Source organism: Gobius niger, assembly GCF_951799975.1.
Source record: "Gobius niger genome assembly, chromosome: 15".
Taxonomy (NCBI): domain Eukaryota; kingdom Metazoa; phylum Chordata; class Actinopteri; order Gobiiformes; family Gobiidae; genus Gobius; species Gobius niger.
Genome location: NC_136866.1, coordinates 30,823,843 through 30,849,124, shown reverse-complemented (window position 1 = coordinate 30,849,124; position 25,282 = coordinate 30,823,843). Strand labels below are relative to the sequence as shown.

Here is a 25,282-nt window from a genome sequence, read left to right as displayed (position 1 = left end):
CCTGATGTCCTGTTGTCCTGATGTCTTGTTGTCCTGATGTCTTGTTGTCCTGATGTCTTGTTGTCCTGATGTCTTGTTGTCCTGATGTCTTGTTGTCCTGATGTCTTGTTGTCCTGATGTCTTGTTGTCCTGATGTCCTCTTGTCCTGATGTCTTGTTGTCCTGATGTCTTGTTGTCCTGATGTCTTGTTGTCCTGATGTCTTGTTGTCCTGATGTCTTGTTGTCGATGCCTGATGTCCTGTTGTCCTGATGTCTTGTTGTCCTGATGTCTTGTTGTCCTGATGTCTTGTTGTCCTGATGTCCTGTTGTCCTGTTGTCCTGATGTCCTGATGTCTTGTTGTCGATGCCTGATGTCCTGTTGTCCTGATGTCTTGTTGTCCTGATGTCTTGTTGTCCTGATGTCCTGTTGTCCTGTTGTCCTGATGTCCTGATGTCTTGTTGTCGATGCCTGATGTCTTGTTGTCCTGATGTCTTGTTGTCCTGATGTCTTGTTGTCCTGATGTCTTGTTGTCCTGATGTCTTGTTGTCCTGATGTCCTGTTGTCCTGATGTCTTGTTGTCGATGCCTGATGTCCTGTTGTCCTGATGTCTTGTTGTCCTGATGTCTTGTTGTCCTGATGTCTTGTTGTCCTGTTGTCCTGTTGTCCTGTTGTCCTGATGTCTTGTTGTCCTGATGTCTTGTTGTCCTGATGTCTTGTTGTCCTGATGTCTTGTTGTCCTGATGTCTTGTTGTCCTGATGTCCTGTTGTCCTGATGTCTTGTTGTCCTGTTGTCCTGTTGTCCTGATGTCTTGTTGTCCTGATGTCTTGTTGTCCTGATGTCTTGTTGTCCTGATGTCTTGTTGTCCTGATGTCTTGTTGTCCTGATGTCCTGTTGTCCTATTGTCTTGTTGTCCTGTTGTCCTGTTGTCCTGATGTCTTGTTGTCCTGATGTCTTGTTGTCCTGATGTCTTGTTGTCCTGATGTCTTGTTGTCCTGATGTCTTGTTGTCCTGATGTCCTGTTGTCCTGTTGTCCTGATGTCTTGTTGTCCTGATGTCCTGTTGTCCTGATGTCTTGTTGCCTGATGTCTTGTTGTCCTGATGTCTTGTTGTGCTGATGTCTTGTTGTCTTGTTGTCCTGATGTCTTGTTGTCCTGATGTCTTGTTGTCCTGATGTCCTGTTGTCCTGATGTCTTGTTGTCCTGATGTCTTGTTGTCTTGTTGTCCTGATGTCTTGTTGTCCTGATGTCTTGTTGTCCTGATGTCCTGTTGTCCTGATGTCTTGTTGTCCTGATGTCCTGTTGTCCTGATGTCTTGTTGTCCTGATGTCTTGTTGTCCTGATGTCTTGTTGCCTGATGTCTTGTTGTCCTGATGTCTTGTTGTCCTGATGTCTTGTTGTCCTGATGTCTTGTTGTCCTGATGTCTTGTTGTCCTGATGTCTTGTTGTCCTGATGTCTTGTTGTCCTGATGTCCTGTTGTCCTGATGTCTTGTTGTCCTGATGTCTTGTTGTCCTGATGTCTTGTTGCCTGATGTCTTGTTGTCCTGATGTCCTGTTGCCTGTTGTCTTGTTGTCCTGATGTCTTGTTGTCCTGATGTCTTGTTGCCTGATGTCTTGTTGTCCTGATGTCTTGTTGTCCTGATGTCTTGTTGCCTGATGTCTTGTTGCCTGATGTCCTGTTGTCCTGATGTCTTGTTGTCCTGATGTCCTGTTGTCCTGATGTCTTGTTGCCTGATGTCTTGTTGCCTGATGTCTTGTTGCCTGATGTCCTGTTGTCCTGATGTCTTGTTGCCTGATGTCCTGTTGTCCTGATGTCTTGTTGTCCTGATGTCCTGTTGTCCTGATGTCTTGTTGCCTGATGTCTTGTTGCCTGATGTCCTGTTGTCCTGATGTCCTGTTGTCCTGATGTCTTGTTGTCCTGATGTCTTGTTGTCCTGATGTCCTGTTGTCCTATTGTCTTGTTGTCCTGTTGTCCTGTTGTCCTGATGTCTTGTTGTCCTGATGTCTTGTTGTCCTGATGTCTTGTTGTCCTGATGTCCTGTTGTCCTGATGTCCTGTTGTCCTGATGTCCTGTTGTCCTGATGTCCTGATGTCCTCTTGTCCTCATGTCCTCTTGTCCTGTTGTCCTCATGTCCTCATGTCCTCTTGTCCTCTCATCCTCATGTCCTCTCGTCCTCCTCTCTGACCTCGTCCCAGCTGGATCTCGGTGCTCCAGAACAGTAAGGAGGAGGCTCTGAACAAAGCGTTCAAAGGCGACGGAGACGATGAGGGCGAGAACAACATCGTGCAGGAGCTGACCAGGGCCATCGTGGGGGAAGTGCGGCGCATGAGCGGGAACGACGTGTGCTGCGACTGCGGAGCGCCCGGTCAGTCACGGGTTCAAGGCCTGGGTTATTCTGTGACGTGTTAGATCCGCTCAGAGGGGTTTTGATCTGGTTTAGTTTAGGAAAGAACTAGTTATGAGTGAAAACGTCTCCCAAACTCTCCCGCAGGCCCGTCCTGGCTCAGCACGAACCTGGGCGTGCTCATCTGCATCGAGTGCTCCGGGATCCACCGCGAGATGGGCGTCCACTACTCCCGGATCCAGAGCCTGGACCTGGACGTGCTGGGGACGTCAGAGCTGCTGGTCAGTGAACGCACCTGGGTCGACCCACCTGAACCAGTTTGACTTTACCCAAATCTAAAAGCTTCTGGAAAAAAGCATCATATGAGATGAAATGTGACGGAAATATGACGAAAATGTGATGAAAAACTGAAAAAAAATTGACAAAAAGTGACGAAAAAATGAAAAAAAATTAAAAGAATTGACAAAAATGTGACGAAAAAGTGACAAAAAAATGGAAAAAAAAATGAAAAAAATTGACTAAAATTTGACAAAAACTGACGAAAAAACGAAAAAAAAAAAAATGACAAGAATTGACAAAAATGTGACGAAAAAGTGACAAAAAACTGAAAAAGATTTGATGAAAAAGTGACAAAAACTGAAAAATATTTGACAAAAAGTGACGAAAAACTGAATAAAATGGACAAAAATGTGACAAAAAGTGACAAAAATTTGACGAAAATATGACGAAAAACTGAAAAAAAAACTGAAAATGTGACTAAAATTTGACAAAAACTGACGAAAAAACGAAAAAAAAAAAAATGACAAGAATTGACAAAAATTTGACGAAAAAGTGACAAAAAACTGAAAAAGATTTGATGAAAAAGTGACAAAAAACTGAAAAAGATTTGATGAAAAAGTGACGAAAAACTGAAAAAAACAGACAAAAATGTGACATAAATGTGACAAAAAAAGAGTTGAAAATCCACAATAGAGCAACAAAAATGGGATGACAACACAGCAACAATGCAAGGAAAAAAAGATGTATTTAGATGAATTTTGTAGGTCTTAGATTTCGAATGAGGCGTTAGGATGTGCAGACTCCTCCCACCTGACCCGCCTTCACACAGACTCCTCCCACCTGTTGTTTTTCCAGTTGGCTAAAAACGTGGGGAACTCGAGCTTCAACGAGATCATGGAGGCGGACCTGGAGGGGCGGGACGTGACCAAACCAGAGCCGACCAGCGACATGTGAGTCTGAGAGCGCCACCCTGTGACATCATCAGGTGGAGCGGAGTGTCCCGAGCCCGTGAGGAGGTGGTTTCACTCCTGTGGTGTGTGTTTCAGGCAGAGTCGTAAAGACTTCATCACTGCCAAGTATGTGGAGCGGCGCTTCGTGCTGCAGTTACACCCCGAGGCCAGCAGGAGGCAGCAGGCGCTGTACGACGCCGTGAGGAGCAGAGACATCCTGGGCCTGCTCCAGGTCTACGCCGAGGGGGCCGACCTGCTGGAGTCCAACCCCCAACCCAACGAGCACGTGAGCCTGGAGGGTCTCAGGGAGGGGGGAACGGGGGCTGAACCAGGACTAACCGGGACTAAACCAGGACTAAACCAGGACTGAACCAGGACTAAACCAGGACTAAACCAGGACTAAACCAGGACTAAACCAGGACTGAACCAGGACTAAACCAGGACTAAACCAAACCAGGACTAAACCAGGACTAAACCAGGACTAAACCGGGACTAAACCAGGGCTAAACCAGGACTGAACCAGGACTAACCAGGACTGAACCAGGACTAAACCAGGACTGAACCAGGACTAAACCAGGACTGAACCAGGACTAAACCAGGACTAAACCAGGACTAAACCAGGACTGAACCAGGGCTAAACCAGGGCTGAACCAGGACTAAACCAGGACTAAACCAGGACTGAACCAGGGCTAAACCAGGACTAAACCAGGACTAAACCAGGACTAAACCAGGACTAAACCAGGACTAAACCAGGTCTAAACCAGGTCTAAACCAGGACTAAACCAGGTCTAAACCAGGACTAAACCAGGACTAAACCAGGGCTAAACCAGGACTAAACCAGGACTAAACCAGGACTGAACCAGGACTAAACCAGGACTAAACCAGGACTAAACCAGGACTGAACCAGGGCTAAACCAGGACTGAACCAGGACTAAACCAGGACTAAACCAGGACTGAACCAGGACTAAACCAGGACTGAACCAGGACTAAACCAGGACTAAACCAGGACTAAACCAGGACTAAACCAGGACTAAAGCAGGGCTGAACCAGGACTAAACCAGGACTAAACCAGGACTGAACCAGGACTGAACCAGGACTGAACCAGGACTGAACCAGGACTGAACCAGGACTGAACCAGGGCTAAACCAGGGCTGAACCAGGACTAAACCAGGACTAAACCAGGACTGAACCAGGACTGAACCAGGACTGAACCAGGACTGAACCAGGACTGAACCAGGACTAAACCAGGACTAAACCAGGACTAAACCAGGACTGAACCAGGGCTAAACCAGGGCTGAACCAGGACTAAACCAGGACTAAACCAGGACTGAACCAGGACTGAACCAGGGCTAAACCAGGGCTGAACCAGGACTAAACCAGGACTAAACCAGGACTGAACCAGGACTGAACCAGGACTGAACCAGGACTGAACCAGGACTGAACCAGGGCTAAACCAGGGCTGAACCAGGACTAAACCAGGACTAAACCAGGACTGAACCAGGACTGAACCAGGACTGAACCAGGGCTGAACCAGGACTAAAGCAAGTCTAAACCAGGACTAAACCAGGACTAAACCAGGACTAAACCAGGACTAACCGGGACTAAACCAGGACTAAACCAGGACTAAACCAGGACTAAACCAGGACTAAACCAGGACTAAACCAGGACTGACCAGGACTGATCCCTCTCTGTCCCGCAGGAGCCCGGGGAGACGGTCCTGCACCTCGCGGTGCGGATGGTGGACAGGAACTCACTGCACATCGTGGACTTCCTCGCTCAGAACAGGTGAGGACACTCCTGTCAACAGAGTTTGACAATATCACAATATCATAACATCACAATATCATAACATCACAGTACCACAGTATCACAGTACCACAGTACCACGGTATCACAGTACTACAGTACCACAGTATCATAAGTACCACAGTACTACAGTACCACAGTACCACAGTATCATAAGTACCACAGTACCACAGTATCACAGTACCACAGTACCACAGTATCACAGTACTACAGTACCACAGTATCATAAGTACCACAGTACTACAGTACCACAGTACCACAGTATCATAAGTACCACAGTATCACAGTACCACAGTATCACAGTATCACAGTATCACAGTACCACAGTACTACAGTACCACAGTATCACAGTATCATAAGTACCACAGTACCACAGTACTACAGTACCACAGTACCACAGTACCACAGTACCACAGTATCATAAGTACCACAGTATCACAGTACCACAGTATCACAGTATCACAGTATCACAGTACCACAGTACTACAGTACCACAGTATCACAGTATCATAAGTACCACAGTACTACAGTACCACAGTACCACAGTATCATAAGTACCACAGTATCACAGTATCACAGTACCACAGTATCACAGTATCACAGTACCACAGTACTACAGTACCACAGTACCACAGTATCATAAGTACCACAGTACCACAGTACTACAGTACCACAGTACCACAGTATCATAAGTACCACAGTACCACAGTACCACAGTATCATAAGTACCACAGTACCACAGTATCACAGTACTACAGTACCACAGTACCACACTATCACAGTACCACAGTATCATAAGTACCACAGTACTACAGTACTACAGTACTACAGTACCACAGTACCACAGTACCACAGTACCACAGTATCACAGTACCACAGTATCATAAGTACTGCAGTACCACAGTATCACAGTACTACAGTACCACAGTATCATAAGTACCACAGTACCACAGTATCAGAGTACTACAGTACCACAGTATCATAAGTACTGCAGTACCACAGTATCACAGTACTACAGTACCACAGTATCATAAGTACCACAGTACCACAGTATCATAAGTACCACAGTACCACAGTATCATAAGTACCACAGTACCACAGTATCACAGTACCACAGTATCATAAGTACCACAGTACCACAGTATCATAAGTACCACAGTACCACAGTATCATAAGTACCACAGTACCACAGTATCACAGTACCACAGTATCATAAGTACCACAGTACCGTGATGTTCTTGTCTCCAGCTCCTCTCTGGACTCTCAGACGGCCCGCGGCTCCTCGGCGCTGCATTACTGCTGCTTAACCGACAACAGCGAGTGCCTCAAACTGTTACTGCGCGGGAGGGCGAGTACTAACATCGGTGAGTACTTTACTACTGCGAATACTGCAAATACTGCAAATACTGCTCTGTTACTGCCTTTGTCTGAGAGAGTGTTTGTGTCTCAGTGAATGAAGCCGGAGAAACGCCGCTGGACATCGCCAAACGCCTCAGACACGCCCACTGCGAGGAGCTGGTAACTACATGTACTACAATACTGCAGTACTCCATATACTCCCACTGCGAGGAGCTGGTAAGTACATGTACTACAATACTGCAGTACTCCATATACTCCCACTGCGAGGAACTGGTAACTACATGTACTACAATACTGCAGTACTCCATATACTCCCACTGCGAGGAACTGGTAACTACATGTACTACAATACTGCAGTACTCCATATACTCCCACTGCGAGGAACTGGTTAGTACAAGTACTACAATACTGCAGTACTCCATATACTCCCACTGCGAGGAACTGGTTAGTACAAGTACTACAATACTGCAGTACTCCATATACTCCCACTGCGAGGAACTGGTTAGTACAAGTACTACAATACTGCAGTACTCCATATACTCCCACTGCGAGGAACTGGTTAGTACAAGTACTACAATACTGCAGTACTCCATATACTCCCACTGCGAGGAACTGGTAAGTACAAGTACTACAATACTGCAGTACTCCATATACTCCCACTGTGAGGAGCTGGTAAGTACATGTACTACAATACTGCAGTACTCCATATACTCCCACTGCGAGGAACTGGTAAGTACATGTACTACAATACTGCAGTACTCCATATACTCCCACTGCGAGGAACTGGTTAGTACAAGTACTACAATACTGCAGTACTCCATATACTCCCACTGCGAGGAACTGGTTAGTACAAGTACTACAATACTGCAGTACTCCATATACTCCCACTGCGAGGAACTGGTAAGTACAAGTACTACAATACTGCAGTACTCCATATACTCCCACTGTGAGGAGCTGGTAAGTACATGTACTACAATACTGCAGTACTCCATATACTCCCACTGCGAGGAACTGGTAAGTACATGTACTACAATACTGCAGTACTCCATATACTCCCACTGTGAGGAGCTGGTAACTACATATACTACAATACTGCAGTACTCCATATACTCCCACTGTGAGGAACTGGTAAGTACATGTACTACAATACTGCAGTACTCCATATACTCCCACTGCGAGGAACTGGTTAGTACAAGTACTACAATACTGCAGTACTCCATATACTCCCACTGCGAGGAACTGGTAACTACAAGTACTACAATACTGCAGTACTCCATATACTCCCACTGTGAGGAGCTGGTAACTACATGTACTACAATACTGCAGTACTCCATATACTCCCACTGCGAGGAACTGGTAAGTACATGTACTACAATACTGCAGTACTCCATATACTCCCACTGCGAGGAACTGGTAAGTACATGTATTACAATACTGCAGTACTCCATATACTCCCACTGCGAGGAGCTGGTAATACTATTTGAAGTATCCCTGTGTATTCAGCAGTACTCTGTGTAGTATTTGAAGTACTCTGTGTAGTATTTGAAGTACTCTGTGTAGTATTTGAAGTACTCTGTGTAGTATTTGAAGTACTCTGTGTAGTATTTGAAGTACTCTGTGTAGTATTTGAAGTACTCTGTGTAGTATTTGAAGTACTCTGTGTACTCCAGCTGACGCAGGCGCAGACGGGGAAGTTTAACGTGCACGTGCATGTGGAGTACGAGTGGCGTCTGCAGAACGAGGACCTGGACGAGAGCGAGGACGAGATGGAGGACAAGGTCAGAACTCAAGTAACGCTAAGTAACGCTAAGTATTTCAAGTATTTGAAGTATTTGAAGTATTATTATATTTTACTTCTGTTGTAGAAACTGATCCATCTTCACCATGTTTTATAAAGTTTATTGTATTTTTTTCATGATGGACGTTCTGATGTCACCGCCTCCTCTGTCCTCAGCCAATCCCGGTCCGGCGCGAGGAGCACCACCCCCCCGAGCTCCGCCCCGAGCTCCGCCCCGAGCTCCGCCCCGAGCTCCGCCCGGAGCTCCGCCCCGAGCGCCCCGTCAGCTGCTTCGTGCCCGGCTCCGCCCCCCCTCAGCCTAACCTGGCGCTGCTGGCCCGGGACGCCGCCACGCTGGTGCGCGACAGGCAGAGGGCGCCGGTGCCCAGCGTGATGATCAGCAACGAGACGTACGGCACCATGATGGACCTGGCCCCGCCCATGCCGCCGCTGCCGCCCAGAGCGCCCCCCAGAGGTCAGAGCCGGTTAGACAGATCTTAGACCAGGGAACAGATAGAAAATCCCACAGGAAATGTTACTGTAAAAGATGATTCATTTTTCACTTGAAATGTTACAAAATAATCTGAGTTAAGTAAAAAGCTGTGTCCACTGGCAAGAGTCGGTTTTATCTGCTTTAGGGTTTGATCAAATCTACTCAAGCTTAAGATTTAATCTTTTAACCTCTTAACTCCCGCCTGAACCCAGAGCATTTTCTCCAGTTCAGCTTTACCCAAATCCTGTAGGCCAGTGTAACGCCTCATTTGAAAGCTAAGATCTACAACACTCATCTGAATGGATCTTTTTCCTCACGTCATCAGATTTTTTTCCCATCATTTTTTGGGGGTTTTCAACTCATTTTTTGTCACATTTTTGTCGTTTTTTTTGGTCATTTTTTTGTCAAATTTTTTGTCAATTTTTTTGTGACATTTTTGGCACTTTTTCATCATTTTAGCGTCAGATTTTTGTACATTTTTTGTGACATTTTTGTTGTTTTTTTGTCATTTTTTGTGTCATTTTTAACACATTTTTGTCATTTTTCGTCAATTTTTTTGTCAATGTTTTCTCACTTTTTTGTCACATTCCATCATTTTTTGGGGGGGTATTCAACTCATTTTTGTAACTTTTTTTGTAACTTTTTTGTCAAATTGTTTGAACATTTTTTGTCACATTTTTGCCACTTTTTCATCATTTTTTTGTAAATTTTTTTGTCTTTTTTTTGCCACTGTCTGTCATTTTTTGTAAACTTTTGACATTTTTGACATTTTTTAAAATAACTTTTTCATCATTTTTTTGCCATTTTTTTATTTTTTCATAAATTTTTTGTACATTTTTCGTAATTTTTTTGTCACTTTTTTTGTACATTTTTGTGACATTTTTGCCACTTTTTCATAAATTTTTGTCATTTTTTTGTCACATTTCCATCATTGTTTTCGTCTCAGTTTTGTTGCAATTTTCTCACCTTTTTCCCAGAAGCTTTTAGATTGGGGTAAAGCCAAACAGGAGGAAATGTGCTGGGTTCAGGTGGGAGTTTCTCAGCATTGTTAAAGTATTATTGTAGGATTCTGGCCTCGGCTGCTCTGGTCCTTTATCAGGCCTCGAGCTCTGATTTGGGTCATAATGTTTCTCTAAATCATCTCGAGGGCCAGAGTTTGGTGACGGAGGGCCGGTTTTGGCCCCCGGGCCTAACGTTGCCCCCCCCCTGTCTGTCTGACGTGCCGCGTGTCGGTCTCAGGTTCGCGTCCCGCTCAGATGGAGACCGTCGGACGCCAGCGCTCGTCATCTGACCCCAGCGAGCCCCGCCCCCCGGACAGGAACAGCTCCATGTATGGTAAGCACCTCCTCTTCCTGTGGGGCAGGGGGTCAAAGGTCAAAGTGATGAATGTTTCTCTCTCCTCAGTTCTCCCGGTGGCTCCTCCCCCTCCTCCTCCGGTGGCGCCGCATAAATCTGCCAAAAACATGCCCCTCCCACCGCCGCCGCCGCACTTCAAGACCCCGCCCCCTCCCATACAGGCTCCTCCCCCTCCCGCGTACAAAGCCCCGCCCATTCCTCCCCCAGTGCCGAGTCACCGAGCGGGGCCCAAGTCCCCGAAGTCCCCGAAGTCTCCAGGAGAGAACCCGGCGAGGAGACGAGGGTACGGACCGGGACCAGACCGGGACTAACCGGGACCAGACCGGGACCAGACCGGGACCAGACCGGGACCAGACCGGGACTGACCGGGACTAGACCGGGACCAGACCGGGACTAGACCGGGACTAGACCGGGACTAGACCGGGACCAAACCGGGACCAGACCGGGACTAACCGGGACTAGACCGGGACCAGACCGGGACTAGACCGGGACTAGACCGGGACTAGACCGGGACCAAACCGGGACCAGACCGGGACTAACCGGGACCAGACCGGGACCAGACCGGGACTAGACCGGGACTAGACCGGGACCAAACCGGGACCAGACCGGGACTAACCGGGACCAGACCGGGACCAGACCGGGACTAGACCGGGACTAACCGGGACTAGACCGGGACCAGACCGGGACCAAACCGGGACCAGACCGGGACTAGACCGGGACCAGACCGGGACTAGACCGGGACCAGACCGGGACTAGACCGGGACCAGACCGGGACTAGACCGGGACCAAACCGGGACCAGACCGGGACTAGACCGGGACCAGACCGGGACTAGACCGGGACCAGACCGGGACTAGACCGGGACCAGACCGGGACCAGACCGGGACCAGACCGGGACTAGACCGGGACTAGACCGGGACTAGACCGGGACTAGACCGGGACCAAACCGGGACCAGACCGGGACCAGACCGGGACCAGACCGGGACTAGACCGGGACTAGACCGGGACCAAACCGGGACCAGACCGGGACTAGACCGGGACTAGACCGGGACCAGACCGGGACTAGACCGGGACCAGACCGGGACCAGACCGGGACCAGACCGGGACTAGACCGGGACTAGACCGGGACCAAACCGGGACCAGACCGGGACTAGACCGGGACCAGACCGGGACTAGACCGGGACCAGACCGGGACTAGACCGGGACCAGACCGGGACCAGACCGGGACTAGACCGGGACTAGACCGGGACTAGACCGGGACCAAACCGGGACCAGACCGGGACCAGACCGGGACTAGACCGGGACTAACCGGGACTAGACCAGGACTAACCGGGACTAGACCGGGACTAACCGGGACTAACCGGGACTAGACCAGGACTAACCGGGACTAGACCGGGACTAGACCGGGACCAGACCGGGACTAGACCGGGACTAACCGGGACTAGACCGGGACTAACCGGGACTAGACCGGGACCAGACCGGGACCAGACCGGGACTAGACCGGGACTAACCGGGACTAGACCGGGACTAGACCGGGACTAGACCGGGACTAACCGGGACTAGACCGGGACCAGACCGGGACTAGACCGGGACTAGACCGGGACCAGACCGGGACTAGACCGGGACTAGACCGGGACCAAACCGGGACCAGACCGGGACCAGACCGGGACTAGACCGGGACTAACCGGGACTAACCGGGACTAGACCGGGACTAGACCGGGACTAGACCGGGACCAAACCGGGACCAGACCGGGACCAGACCGGGACCAGACCGGGACCAGACCGGGACCAAACCGGGACCAGACCGGGACTAGACCGGGACTAACCGGGACTAGACCGGGACCAAACCGGGACCAGACCGGGACCAGACCGGGACCAGACCGGGACCAGACCGGGACCAGACCGGGACCAGACCGGGACTAGACCGGGACTAACCGGGACTAGACCGGGACTAGACCGGGACTAGACCGGGACCAAACCGGGACCAGACCGGGACCAGACCGGGACCAGACCGGGACCAGACCGGGACCAAACCGGGACCAGACCGGGACCAGACCGGGACCAGACCGGGACTAGACCGGGACCAGACCGGGACTAACCGGGACTAGACCGGGACCAGACCGGGACTAACCGGGACTAGACCGGGACTAACCGGGACTAGACCGGGACTAGACCGGGACTAGACCGGGACCAAACCGGGACCAGACCGGGACCAGACCGGGACCAGACCGGGACCAGACCGGGACCAAACCGGGACCAGACCGGGACCAGACCGGGACCAGACCGGGACCAGACCGGGACTAGACCGGGACCAGACCGGGACTAACCGGGACCAGACCGGGACCAGACCGGGACCAGACCGGGACCAGACCGGGACCAAACCGGGACCAGACCGGGACTAGACCGGGACCAGACCGGGACTAACCGGGACTAGACCGGGACTAGACCGGGACCAGACCGGGACTAACCGGGACTAGACCGGGACTAGACCGGGACCAAACCGGGACCAGACCGGGACTAGACCGGGACCAGACCGGGACTAACCGGGACTAGACCGGGACCAGACCGGGACTAGACCGGGACTAGACCGGGACCAAACCGGGACCAGACCGGGACTAGACCGGGACCAAACCGGGACCAGACCGGGACTAACCGGGACCAGACCGGGACCAGACCGGGACTAACCCAGGACTGAACCAGGACTAACCCGCTCTCTTTTGTCTCAGCTCGGAGCCCGGTGTGGCAGACCGGCCTCTGCATCGCTCCGGGAAAAGAGCCTCATTCTCTCCACAGACTCCGCCCCCTCCGCCGGCGCCCAGAGCCCGAAGCACCGCCTCCGTAAGTCCCTGTGGCAGAGCGGGAGGTTGTGGGTTTGACTCCCTGTGTGGAGGAGGTTGTGGGGGGGTCGGTCTGATGTTCCCCGGGTCCGATGTTCCCCCGTACCTCGGGGAACACCGGACCCTCCGAACGCCGGAGGGCCCGGTGTTCCCCGACCGATGCAAGCAGTGCCCTGTACCCGGCCTGTACCCGGCCTGTACCCGGCCCTGTACCCGGCCTGTACCCGGCCTGTACGCGGATAATGGAGCAACAAGCGGCTTGGTTTCGCTCATAACTAGCCTACTGATTAGGCTACTTTATAACATACTATAAGGCTTGTAGATCTCGCATTGTAATAGCCTACAACATGTTTGTACAACCTCAGAATAAGAACGTGTCGCAGTTTAGCAACACCAAACTCACCCACAGCCGCTTTTCTTTTTTGTAAACAGAACTCCCCGTTGATCCTCGCAACCTGCTTGATTGGTTCGTTGTTGTAGCTCGATCGTGCGTAAATCCATGTTTTTTTCTTGTGATTGTCCGTGAGCCCCAGCGTTGTCCATCACGCGGCGTGGGGAGAGCCAAGTGCAGCGGCTCGTGCCATAGCCGCTCCTAACTCTCAGCAAGTCTTTTCTGATGCTGCACTCCAGCCTTATACACATTAAATTAGGGATCTTTTTACGAATGGGGCGACATGCGTCCTCACTCCTCTCCCAGCGCCGCCGCCTGTCATGCGCGCATTACGCACTGTGCTTTGGCATCAGACGCTCCGAGAGGCCCCACTGAGGCCACTGACACTGAATGACGTTGAACTGTATTTGCGCCGCTGTTTTTTTACATAAAAACTAATGTAGTGTTGGGAGTGCACCCTCCGCTGTGACCGGCTCCAGAGACACTACAGGCTAACGTAGTGTTAGGAGTGCACCCTCCTCTGTGGCCGGCTCAGAGAACACTACAGGCTAACGTAGTGTTGGGAGTGCACCCTCCTCTGTGACCGGCTCCAGAGAACACTACAGGCTAACGTAGTGTTGGGAGTGCACCCTCCGCTGTGACCGGCTCCAGAGACACTACAGGCTAACGTAGTGTTGGGAGTGCACCCTCCTCTGTGACCGGCTCACTACAGGCTAACGTAGTGTTGGGAGTGCACCCTCCTCTGTGACCGGCTCCAGAGAACACTACAGGCTAACGTAGTGTTAGGAGTGCACCCTCCTCTGTGGCCGGCTCAGAGAACACTACAGGCTAACGTAGTGTTGGGAGTGCACCCTCCTCTGTGACCGGCTCAGAGAACACTACAGGCTAACGTAGTGTTGGGAGTGCACCCTCCTCTGTGACCGGCTCAGAGAACACTACAGGCTAACGTAGTGTTGGGAGTGCACCCTCCGCTGTGACCGGCTCCAGAGACACTACAGGCTAACGTAGTGTTGGGAGTGCACCCTCCTCTGTGACCGGCTCAGAGAACACTACAGGCTAACGTAGTGTTGGGAGTGCACCCTCCGCTGTGGCCGGCTCAGAGAACACTACAGGCTAACGTAGTGTTGGGAGTGCACCCTCCTCTGTGACCGGCTCAGAGAACACTACAGGCTAACGTAGTGTTGGGAGTGCACCCTCCGCTGTGACCGGCTCAGAGAACACTACAGGCTAACGTAGTGTTGGGAGTGCACCCTCCGCTGTGACCGGCTCCAGGGACACTACAGGCTAACGTGGTGTTGGGAGTGCCCCCTCCTCTGTGACCGGCTCAGAGAACACTACAGGCTAACGTAGTGTTGGGAGTGCACCCTCCGCTGTGGCCGGCTCAGAGAACACTACAGGCTAACGTAGTGTTGGGAGTGCACCCTCCGCTGTGACCGGCTCCAGAGACACTACAGGCTAACGTAGTGTTGGGAGTGCACCCTCCTCTGTGACCGGCTCACTACAGGCTAACGTAGTGTTGGGAGTGCACCCTCCGCTGTGACCGGCTCAGAGAACACTACAGGCTAACGTAGTGTTAGGAGTGCACCCTCCGCTGTGACCGGCTCCAGAGAACACTACAGGCTAACGTAGTGTTGGGAGTGCACCCTCCTCTGTGACCGGCTCACTACAGGCTAACGTAGTGTTGGGAGTGCACCCTCCGCTGTGACCGGCTCCAGAGACACTACAGGCTAACGTAGTGTTAGGAGTGCACCCTCCGCTGTGACCGGCTCCAGAGAACACTACAGGCTAACGTAGTGTTAGGAGTGCACCCTCCGCTGTGACCGGCTCAGAGAACACTACAGGCTAACGTAGTGTTGGGAGTGCACCCTCCGCTGTGACCGGCTCCAGAGAACACTACAGGCTAACGTAGTGTTGGGAGTGCACCCTCCTCTGTGACCGGCTCCAGAGAACACTACAGGCTAACGTAGTGTTGGGAGTGCACCCTCCGCTGTGACCGGCTCAGAGAACACTACAGGCTAACGTAGTGTTGGGAGTGCACCCTCCGCTGTGGCCGGCTCCAGAGAACACTACAGGCTAACGTAGTGTTAGGAGTGCACCCTCCGCTGTGACCGGCTCAGAGAACACTACAGGCTAACGTAGTGTTGGGAGTGCACCCTCCGCTGTGACCGGCTCAGAGAACACTACAGGCTAACGTAGTGTTGGGAGTGCACCCTCCGCTGTGACCGGCTCCAGAGAACACTACAGGCTAACGTAGTGTTAGGAGTGCACCCTCCTCTGTGACCGGCTCCAGAGAACACTACAGGCTAACGTAGTGTTGGGAGTGCACCCTCCTCTGTGACCGGCTCCAGAGAACACTACAGGCTAACGTAGTGTTAGGAGTGCACCCTCCTCTGTGACCGGCTCCAGAGAACACTACAGGCTAACGTAGTGTTGGGAGTGCACCCTCCGCTGTGACCGGCTCCAGAGAACACTACAGGCTAACGTAGTGTTGGGAGTGCACCCTCCGCTGTGACCGGCTCAGAGAACACTACAGGCTAACGTAGTGTTGGGAGTGCACCCTCCGCTGTGACCGGCTCCAGAGAACACTACAGGCTAACGTAGTGTTGGGAGTGCACCCTCCGCTGTGGCCGGCTCAGAGAACACTACAGGCTAACGTAGTGTTGGGAGTGCACCCTCCTCTGTGACCGGCTCCAGAGAACACTACAGGCTAACGTAGTGTTGGGAGTGCACCCTCCGCTGTGACCGGCTCCAGAGACACTACAGGCTAACGTAGTGTTGGGAGTGCACCCTCCTCTGTGACCGGCTCCAGAGACACTACAGGCTAACGTAGTGTTAGGAGTGCACCCTCCTCTGTGGCCGGCTCAGAGAACACTACAGGCTAACGTAGTGTTGGGAGTGCACCCTCCGCTGTGACCGGCTCCAGAGAACACTACAGGCTAACGTAGTGTTGGGAGTGCACCCTCCGCTGTGACCGGCTCACTACAGGCTAACGTAGTGTTAGGAGTGCACCCTCCGCTGTGACCGGCTCCAGAGAACACTACAGGCTAACGTAGTGTTGGGAGTGCACCCTCCTCTGTGACCGGCTCACTACAGGCTAACGTAGTGTTGGGAGTGCACCCTCCTCTGTGACCGGCTCCAGAGAACACTACAGGCTAACGTAGTGTTAGGAGTGCACCCTCCTCTGTGGCCGGCTCAGAGAACACTACAGGCTAACGTAGTGTTGGGAGTGCACCCTCCTCTGTGACCGGCTCCAGAGACACTACAGGCTAACGTAGTGTTGGGAGTGCACCCTCCGCTGTGACCGGCTCCAGAGAACACTACAGGCTAACGTAGTGTTGGGAGTGCACCCTCCTCTGTGACCGGCTCACTACAGGCTAACGTAGTGTTGGGAGTGCACCCTCCTCTGTGACCGGCTCCAGAGAACACTACAGGCTAACGTAGTGTTGGGAGTGCACCCTCCGCTGTGACCGGCTCACTACAGGCTAACGTAGTGTTGGGAGTGCACCCTCCGCTGTGACCGGCTCCAGAGAACACTACAGGCTAACGTAGTGTTAGGAGTGCACCCTCCTCTGTGACCGGCTCCAGAGAACACTACAGGCTAACGTAGTGTTAGGAGTGCACCCTCCTCTGTGACCGGCTCCAGAGAACACTACAGGCTAACGTAGTGTTAGGAGTGCACCCTCCTCTGTGACCGGCTCCAGAGAACACTACAGGCTAACGTAGTGTTAGGAGTGCACCCTCCTCTGTGACCGGCTCCAGAGAACACTACAGGCTAACGTAGTGTTAGGAGTGCACCCTCCTCTGTGACCGGCTCAGAGAACACTACAGGCTAACGTAGTGTTAGGAGTGCACCCTCCTCTGTGACCGGCTCAGAGAACACTACAGGCTAACGTAGTGTTAGGAGTGCACCCTCCGCTGTGACCGGCTCAGAGAACACTACAGGCTAACGTAGTGTTGGGAGTGCACCCTCCTCTGTGACCGGCTCCAGAGAACACTACAGGCTAACGTAGTGTTGGGAGTGCACCCTCCGCTGTGACCGGCTCCAGAGAACACTACAGGCTAACGTAGTGTTGGGAGTGCACCCTCCTCTGTGACCGGCTCCAGAGAACACTACAGGCTAACGTAGTGTTGGGAGTGCACCCTCCTCTGTGACCGGCTCCAGAGAACACTACAGGCTAACGTAGTGTTGGGAGTGCACCCTCCGCTGTGACCGGCTCCAGAGACACTACAGGCTAACGTAGTGTTGGGAGTGCACCCTCCTCTGTGACCGGCTCCAGAGACACTACAGGCTAACGTAGTGTTGGGAGTGCACCCTCCGCTGTGACCGGCTCAGAGAACACTACAGGCTAACGTAGTGTTAGGAGTGCACCCTCCTCTGTGGCCGGCTCAGAGAACACTACAGGCTAACGTAGTGTTGGGAGTGCACCCTCCTCTGTGACCGGCTCACTACAGGCTAACGTAGTGTTGGGAGTGCACCCTCCGCTGTGACCGGCTCCAGAGACACTACAGGCTAACGTAGTGTTGGGAGTGCACCCTCCTCTGTGACCGGCTCCAGAGAACACTACAGGCTAACGTAGTGTTAGGAGTGCACCCTCCTCTGTGGCCGGCTCAGAGAACACTACAGGCTAACGTAGTGTTGGGAGTGCACCCTCCTCTGTGACCGGCTCACTACAGGCTAACGTAGTGTTGGGAGTGCACCCTCCTCTGTGACCGGCTCCAGAGAACACTACAGGCTAACGTAGTGTTAGGAGTGCACCCTCCTCTGTGGCCGGCTCAGAGAACACTACAGGCTAACGTAGTGTTGGGAGTGCACCCTCCTCTGTGACCGGCTCCAGAGAACACTACAGGCTAACGTAGTGTTGGGAGTGCACCCTCCGCTGTGACCGGCTCAGAGAACACTACAGGCTAACGTAGTGTTGGGAGTGCACCCTCCGCTGTGACCGGCTCCAGAGAACACTACAGGCTAACGTAGTGTTGGGAGTGCACCCTCCGCTGTGGCCGGCTCAGAGAACACTACAGGCTAACGTAGTGTTGGGAGTGCACCCTCCTCTGTGACCGGCTCCAGAGAACACTACAGGCTAACGTAGTGTTGGGAGTGCACCCTCCGCTGTGACCGGCTCCAGAGACACTACAGGCTAACGTAGTGTTGGGAGTGCACCCTCCTCTGTGACCGGCTCCAGAGAACACTACAGGCTAACGTAGTGTTGGGAGTGCACCCTCCTCTGTGGCCGGCTCAGAGAACACTACAGGCTAACGTAGTGTTGGGAGTGCACCCTCCGCTGTGACCGGCTCCAGAGAACACTACAGGCTAACGTAGTGTTGGGAGTGCACCCTCCTCTGTGACCGGCTCCAGAGAACACTACAGGCTAACGTAGTGTTGGGAGTGCACCCTCCTCTGTGACCGGCTCCAGAGAACACTACAGGCTAACGTAGTGTTGGGAGTGCACCCTCCGCTGTGACCGGCTCACTACAGGCTAACGTAGTGTTAGGAGTGCACCCTCCGCTGTGACCGGCTCCAGAGAACACTACAGGCTAACGTAGTGTTGGGAGTGCACCCTCCTCTGTGACCGGCTCACTACAGGCTAACGTAGTGTTGGGAGTGCACCCTCCTCTGTGACCGGCTCCAGAGAACACTACAGGCTAACGTAGTGTTAGGAGTGCACCCTCCTCTGTGGCCGGCTCAGAGAACACTACAGGCTAACGTAGTGTTGGGAGTGCACCCTCCTCTGTGACCGGCTCCAGAGACACTACAGGCTAACGTAGTGTTGGGAGTGCACCCTCCGCTGTGACCGGCTCCAGAGAACACTACAGGCTAACGTAGTGTTGGGAGTGCACCCTCCTCTGTGACCGGCTCACTACAGGCTAACGTAGTGTTGGGAGTGCACCCTCCTCTGTGACCGGCTCCAGAGAACACTACAGGCTAACGTAGTGTTGGGAGTGCACCCTCCGCTGTGACCGGCTCACTACAGGCTAACGTAGTGTTGGGAGTGCACCCTCCGCTGTGACCGGCTCCAGAGAACACTACAGGCTAACGTAGTGTTAGGAGTGCACCCTCCTCTGTGACCGGCTCCAGAGAACACTACAGGCTAACGTAGTGTTAGGAGTGCACCCTCCTCTGTGACCGGCTCCAGAGAACACTACAGGCTAACGTAGTGTTAGGAGTGCACCCTCCTCTGTGACCGGCTCCAGAGAACACTACAGGCTAACGTAGTGTTAGGAGTGCACCCTCCTCTGTGACCGGCTCAGAGAACACTACAGGCTAACGTAGTGTTAGGAGTGCACCCTCCTCTGTGACCGGCTCAGAGAACACTACAGGCTAACGTAGTGTTAGGAGTGCACCCTCCGCTGTGACCGGCTCAGAGAACACTACAGGCTAACGTAGTGTTGGGAGTGCACCCTCCTCTGTGACCGGCTCCAGAGAACACTACAGGCTAACGTAGTGTTGGGAGTGCACCCTCCGCTGTGACCGGCTCCAGAGAACACTACAGGCTAACGTAGTGTTGGGAGTGCACCCTCCTCTGTGACCGGCTCCAGAGAACACTACAGGCTAACGTAGTGTTGGGAGTGCACCCTCCTCTGTGACCGGCTCCAGAGAACACTACAGGCTAACGTAGTGTTGGGAGTGCACCCTCCGCTGTGACCGGCTCCAGAGACACTACAGGCTAACGTAGTGTTGGGAGTGCACCCTCCTCTGTGACCGGCTCCAGAGACACTACAGGCTAACGTAGTGTTGGGAGTGCACCCTCCGCTGTGACCGGCTCAGAGAACACTACAGGCTAACGTAGTGTTAGGAGTGCACCCTCCTCTGTGGCCGGCTCAGAGAACACTACAGGCTAACGTAGTGTTGGGAGTGCACCCTCCTCTGTGACCGGCTCACTACAGGCTAACGTAGTGTTGGGAGTGCACCCTCCTCTGTGACCGGCTCCAGAGAACACTACAGGCTAACGTAGTGTTAGGAGTGCACCCTCCTCTGTGGCCGGCTCAGAGAACACTACAGGCTAACGTAGTGTTGGGAGTGCACCCTCCTCTGTGACCGGCTCACTACAGGCTAACGTAGTGTTGGGAGTGCACCCTCCTCTGTGGCCGGCTCAGAGAACACTACAGGCTAACGTAGTGTTGGGAGTGCACCCTCCTCTGTGACCGGCTCCAGAGAACACTACAGGCTAACGTAGTGTTGGGAGTGCACCCTCCGCTGTGACCGGCTCCAGAGAACACTACAGGCTAACGTAGTGTTGGGAGTGCACCCTCCGCTGTGACCGGCTCCAGAGAACACTACAGGCTAACGTAGTGTTAGGAGTGCACCCTCCTCTGTGACCGGCTCAGAGAACACTACAGGCTAACGTAGTGTTGGGAGTGCACCCTCCGCTGTGACCGGCTCCAGAGAACACTACAGGCTAACGTAGTGTTAGGAGTGCACCCTCCTCTGTGACCGGCTCAGAGAACACTACAGGCTAACGTAGTGTTGGGGCATGAGTCGCCTACTTATATTTGCTGATGATTGTTTTACGTTTTGCCTGATGAATGAAGAGGCTGCATTCTGCCTGTGCGTAAGTCTACCCTGATCACATGCAGCGTTGGCACTTGTGTTGACGGGGGAACATCAGACCCGGGGAACATCGGTACACACCCGGTTGTGGGTTTGAGGCTGTGGGTTTGACTCCGTGTTTTCTGCGACAGAAGCAGAAGCAGAAACGAGTCGTCGCCATCTACAACTGTGCGGCCGATAATCCGGACGAGCTCACGTTCTGCGAGGGCGAGGTCATCATCGTGGAGGGAGAGGAGGATCATGAGTGGTGGGTGAGTAACGGGGGGCGGGGCTAAAGCAGGACCAAACCAGGACTAAACTAGGACTAAACCAGGACTAAACCAGGACTAAAGCAGGACTAAATCAGGACTAAAGCAGGACTAAAGCAGGACTAAAGCAGGACTAAAGCAGGACTAAAGCAGGACTAAACCAGGGCTAAACCAGGACTAAATCAGGACTAAACCAGGTCTAAACCAGGACTAAACTAGGACTAAACCAGGACTAAACCAGGACTAAAGCAGGACTAAACCAGGTCTAAACCAGGACTAAACTAGGACTAAACCAGGACTAAACCAGGACTAAAGCAGGACTAAAGCAGGACTAGACCAGGACCAAACCAGGACTAAACTAGGACTAAACCAGGACTAAACCAGGACTAAAGCAGGACTAAAGCAGGACTAAACCAGGGCTAAACCAGGACTAAATCAGGACTAAACCAGGACTAAACCAGGACTAAAGCAGGACTAAAGCAGGACTAAAGCAGGGCTAAACCAGGACTAAACCAGGACTAAACCAGGACTAAAGCAGGACTAAACCAGGGCTAAACCAGGGCTAAACCAGGACTAAACCAGGTCTAAACCAGGACTAAACCAGGACTAAACCAGGACTAAACCAGGACTAAACCAGGACTAAAGCAGGACTAAATCAGGACTAAAGCAGGACTAAAGCAGGACTAAAGCAGGACTAAAGCAGTGCTAAACCAGGACTAAACCAGGTCTAAACCAGGACTAAACCAGGACTAAACCAGGTCTAAACCAGGACTAAACCAGGACTAAACCAGGACTAAACCAGGACTAAACCAGGACTAAATCAGGACTAAACCAGGACTAAACCAGGACTAAAGCAGGACTAAAGCAGGACTAAATCAGGACTAAACCAGGACTAAACCAGGACTAAACCAGGACTAAACCAGGACTAAATCAGGACTAAACCAGGACTAAACCAGGACTAAAGCAGGACTAAACCTGGACTAAAGCAGGACTAAACCAGGACTAAACCAGGACTAAACCAGGACTAAACCAGGACTAAACCAGGACTAAACCAGGACTAAAGCAGGACTAAACCTGGACTAAACCAGGACTAAACCAGGACTAAACCAGGACTAAACCAGGACTAAACCAGGACTAAACCAGGACTAAAGCAGGACTAAACCAGGACTGAACCAGGACTAACCCGGGTCTGAAGAGTGAAGTTTCTCTGTTCCAGGTCGGACACATCGAGAGCGACCCGAGCCGCAGGGGGGTGTTTCCCGTCACCTTCGTCCACTTCGCCACCGAATAAACCGGGACTAAACCGGGACGAGGCGCCTCCTCCTCTGCTGGACACTCACGGTACTGCGCTTTCCCAAACCTGGAGCTTCTCTTTAGACTGTGGACAAACTAAAACACAAACCAAACTGTGTCTGTTTATTTATGACGCGCTGTAATCCAAATATGGTCATTTCCTCACACACGGGGTCGCTCCACTCGACGCCTGATTTACTGTACATTTTAAACATGAGGTTTTTTGGGGCTTAAGCAGGTGATGTTCGGGACGATTTACGACTGAAGCCGCCGACAAAAGGTCAAAACGTGGAAAAATGTTGTTTTCGCTGGTGTGGTGTTGCAGATGTTCTGATGTTTGACCTCTGACTCAGACTGAAAGACAAACTGTGAGGGTTCTTTTAAACTGTATCATCTGAGGTGTTTTATTTCTTAATGTTTGGATGTTTTACTGTAATGTGTCTGTTCCACATAAGCAGCATTAAACTTTAAAAACAAGCCTTTTCCCCCTTTGTGCATCATTTATTACACTAACACAGTTTAAACCCGGGGCTGAGGGAGGCTCTTCATGGCTGTAATAGCGCCCCCTGGTGGCGACTCCAAAAGACACTGTAAACAGGGTTCTTATGTAGCTTCGGGCCTGGTTTTAACGACTTAGTCACGGTTTTGTGGCCCTTTCGTTGCTTTGTTGTCGTGTTTTTGTCGACTTCATCACATTTTTCATCACTTTTTGTGTTGCTTTTCCGGCACATTTTTGTTTTCTTTTCATCCTCTTTTTTTTTGTCGCTATTTTGATGCTTTTGGACAGAATTTTGACAAAAAAGTGAGAAAAATTTGACAAAAATGAGACGACTGCCCATCAAAAAAAGTGATGAAAAAAAATCTGACGTGAGGAAAAAAAGATCCATTCAGATGAGTTTTGTAGATCTTAGCTTTCAAATGAGGCGTTCCACTGGCCTACAGGATTTGGGTAAAGCTGAACTGGAGAAAATGCTCTGGGTTCAGGCGGGACCGGTGACCCGTCTGAGCTCTTCCAGAATGGACATATGGCCAGGCCGCCCCTGCTCGTTAGCGCCTCCTCTGGTTTCACGTTTCTACTACATGTGAAAGTTTGCGGTTCCACAAAACGTCACACACAAAACCTCCGATTTCCTCCAGTTTGGCTTTACCCCAATCCAAAAGCTTCTGGAAAAAAGGTGAGAAAATAGCGACAAAACTGAGACGAAAACAATGATGGAAATGTGAGAAAAAAGTGACAAGAATGTGAGACCGGTCTCACCTCAGAGGGTCCGGGAGGAACAAAGCATTTATAAATCGCCCGGTTAACGACGACACTAGAACTGAGACATTTCCAAACAAGGAGCTTTATTAAATATATTTACAGCTCATCGTCAACAAACAAAGGCCTCGTTTCTCAACATTCAGGATTTATAAACTTTAGATAAAGCAAAGTTTCACCAACGAGTTCATTATTACTTTGTTTTCTGCACAAATGTGGAACAAAACTTTGTGTCGTGATAAGAAAAAAACATGTTGCATCATGGGTAATTCAGCGGAGGATCCACGGACTCTGGACTCGACGTCACAGGAAGAAACTCCTGACCCGGAGACAGAGAAGTTTAATAACGTTAAACAAACTCGTATGAAACGACAAGAGCGAGAAACACACATTAACAAAAATATTATTGTTATTTTACATTTTAGATTTGAGGATCAGGGGGAGGAGCTTGCTGGTTCAGGGGGAGGGGCTTGTTCAGGGGGAGGAGTTTGTTCAGGGGGAGGAGCTTGTTCAGGGGGAGGAGCTTGTCGGTCCAGCGTGCGTCCTCATGTGCACTTTGAGGTTCAGGGGGAGGAGCTGGTTCAGGGGGAGGAGCTGGTTCAGGGGGAGGGGCTTGTCGGCCCCGCGTGCGTCCTCATGTGCACTTTGAGGTTCAGGGGGAGGAGCTGGTTCAGGGGGAGGGGCTTGTTCAGGGGGAGGGGCTGGTTCAGGGGGAGGGGCTTGCCGGCCCCGCGTGCGTCCTCATGTGCACTTTGAGGTTCAGGGGGAGGAGCTGGTTCAGGGGGAGGAGCTGGTTCAGGGGGAGGAGCTGGTTCAGGGGGAGGGGCTGGTTCAGGGGGAGGGGCTTGCCGGCCCCGCGTGCGTCCTCATGTGCACTTTGAGGTTCAGGGGGAGGAGCTGGTTCAGGGGGAGGAGCTGGTTCAGGGGGAGGAGCTGGTTCAGGGGGAGGGGCTGGTTCAGGGGGAGGGGCTTGTTCAGGGGGAGGAGCTGGTTCAGGGGGAGGAGCTGGTTCAGGGGGAGGAGCTGGTTCAGGGGGAGGGGCTTGTTCAGGGGGAGGGGCTGGTTCAGGGGGAGGGGCTGGTTCAGGGGGAGGAGCTGGTTCAGGGGGAGGAGCTTGTTAAGGGGGAGGAGCTTGCTCAGGGGGAGGGGCTTGTTCAGGGGGAGGGGCTTGTTCAGGGGGAGGGGCTGGTTCAGGGGGAGGAGCTTGTTAAGGGGGAGGAGCTTGCTCAGGGGGAGGGGCTTGTTCAGGGGGAGGGGCTGGTTCAGGGGGAGGGGCTTGCTGGTCCCGCGTGCGTCCTCATGTGCACTTTGAGGTTCAGGGGGAGGAGCTGGTTCAGGGGGAGGAGCTTGTTCAGGGGGAGGAGCTTG

At 52.2% G+C, this 25,282-nt stretch overlaps 1 protein-coding gene across 1 annotated transcript in view; it reads left to right on the top strand.

Annotated features, from left to right (window-relative positions):
- asap2b (ArfGAP with SH3 domain, ankyrin repeat and PH domain 2b) overlaps window positions 1-22,670 on the top strand; it is a 45,423-nt gene extending 22,753 nt beyond the window's left edge. Inside the window, exons 13-26 of the mRNA XM_079572882.1 lie at window positions 2,175-2,344; window positions 2,471-2,604; window positions 3,458-3,552; window positions 3,649-3,838; window positions 5,252-5,337; window positions 6,607-6,722; window positions 6,809-6,876; window positions 8,388-8,495; window positions 8,672-8,969; window positions 10,227-10,322; window positions 10,392-10,626; window positions 13,068-13,179; window positions 21,247-21,366; window positions 22,580-22,670. Of these exons, the coding sequence (XP_079429008.1) occupies window positions 2,175-2,344; window positions 2,471-2,604; window positions 3,458-3,552; window positions 3,649-3,838; window positions 5,252-5,337; window positions 6,607-6,722; window positions 6,809-6,876; window positions 8,388-8,495; window positions 8,672-8,969; window positions 10,227-10,322; window positions 10,392-10,626; window positions 13,068-13,179; window positions 21,247-21,366; window positions 22,580-22,654 (1,903 nt within the window). The 3' untranslated portion in view covers window positions 22,655-22,670. The remainder of the gene's footprint in view (window positions 1-2,174; window positions 2,345-2,470; window positions 2,605-3,457; window positions 3,553-3,648; window positions 3,839-5,251; window positions 5,338-6,606; window positions 6,723-6,808; window positions 6,877-8,387; window positions 8,496-8,671; window positions 8,970-10,226; window positions 10,323-10,391; window positions 10,627-13,067; window positions 13,180-21,246; window positions 21,367-22,579) is intronic.
- Window positions 22,671-25,282: the final 2,612 nt, after the last annotated feature.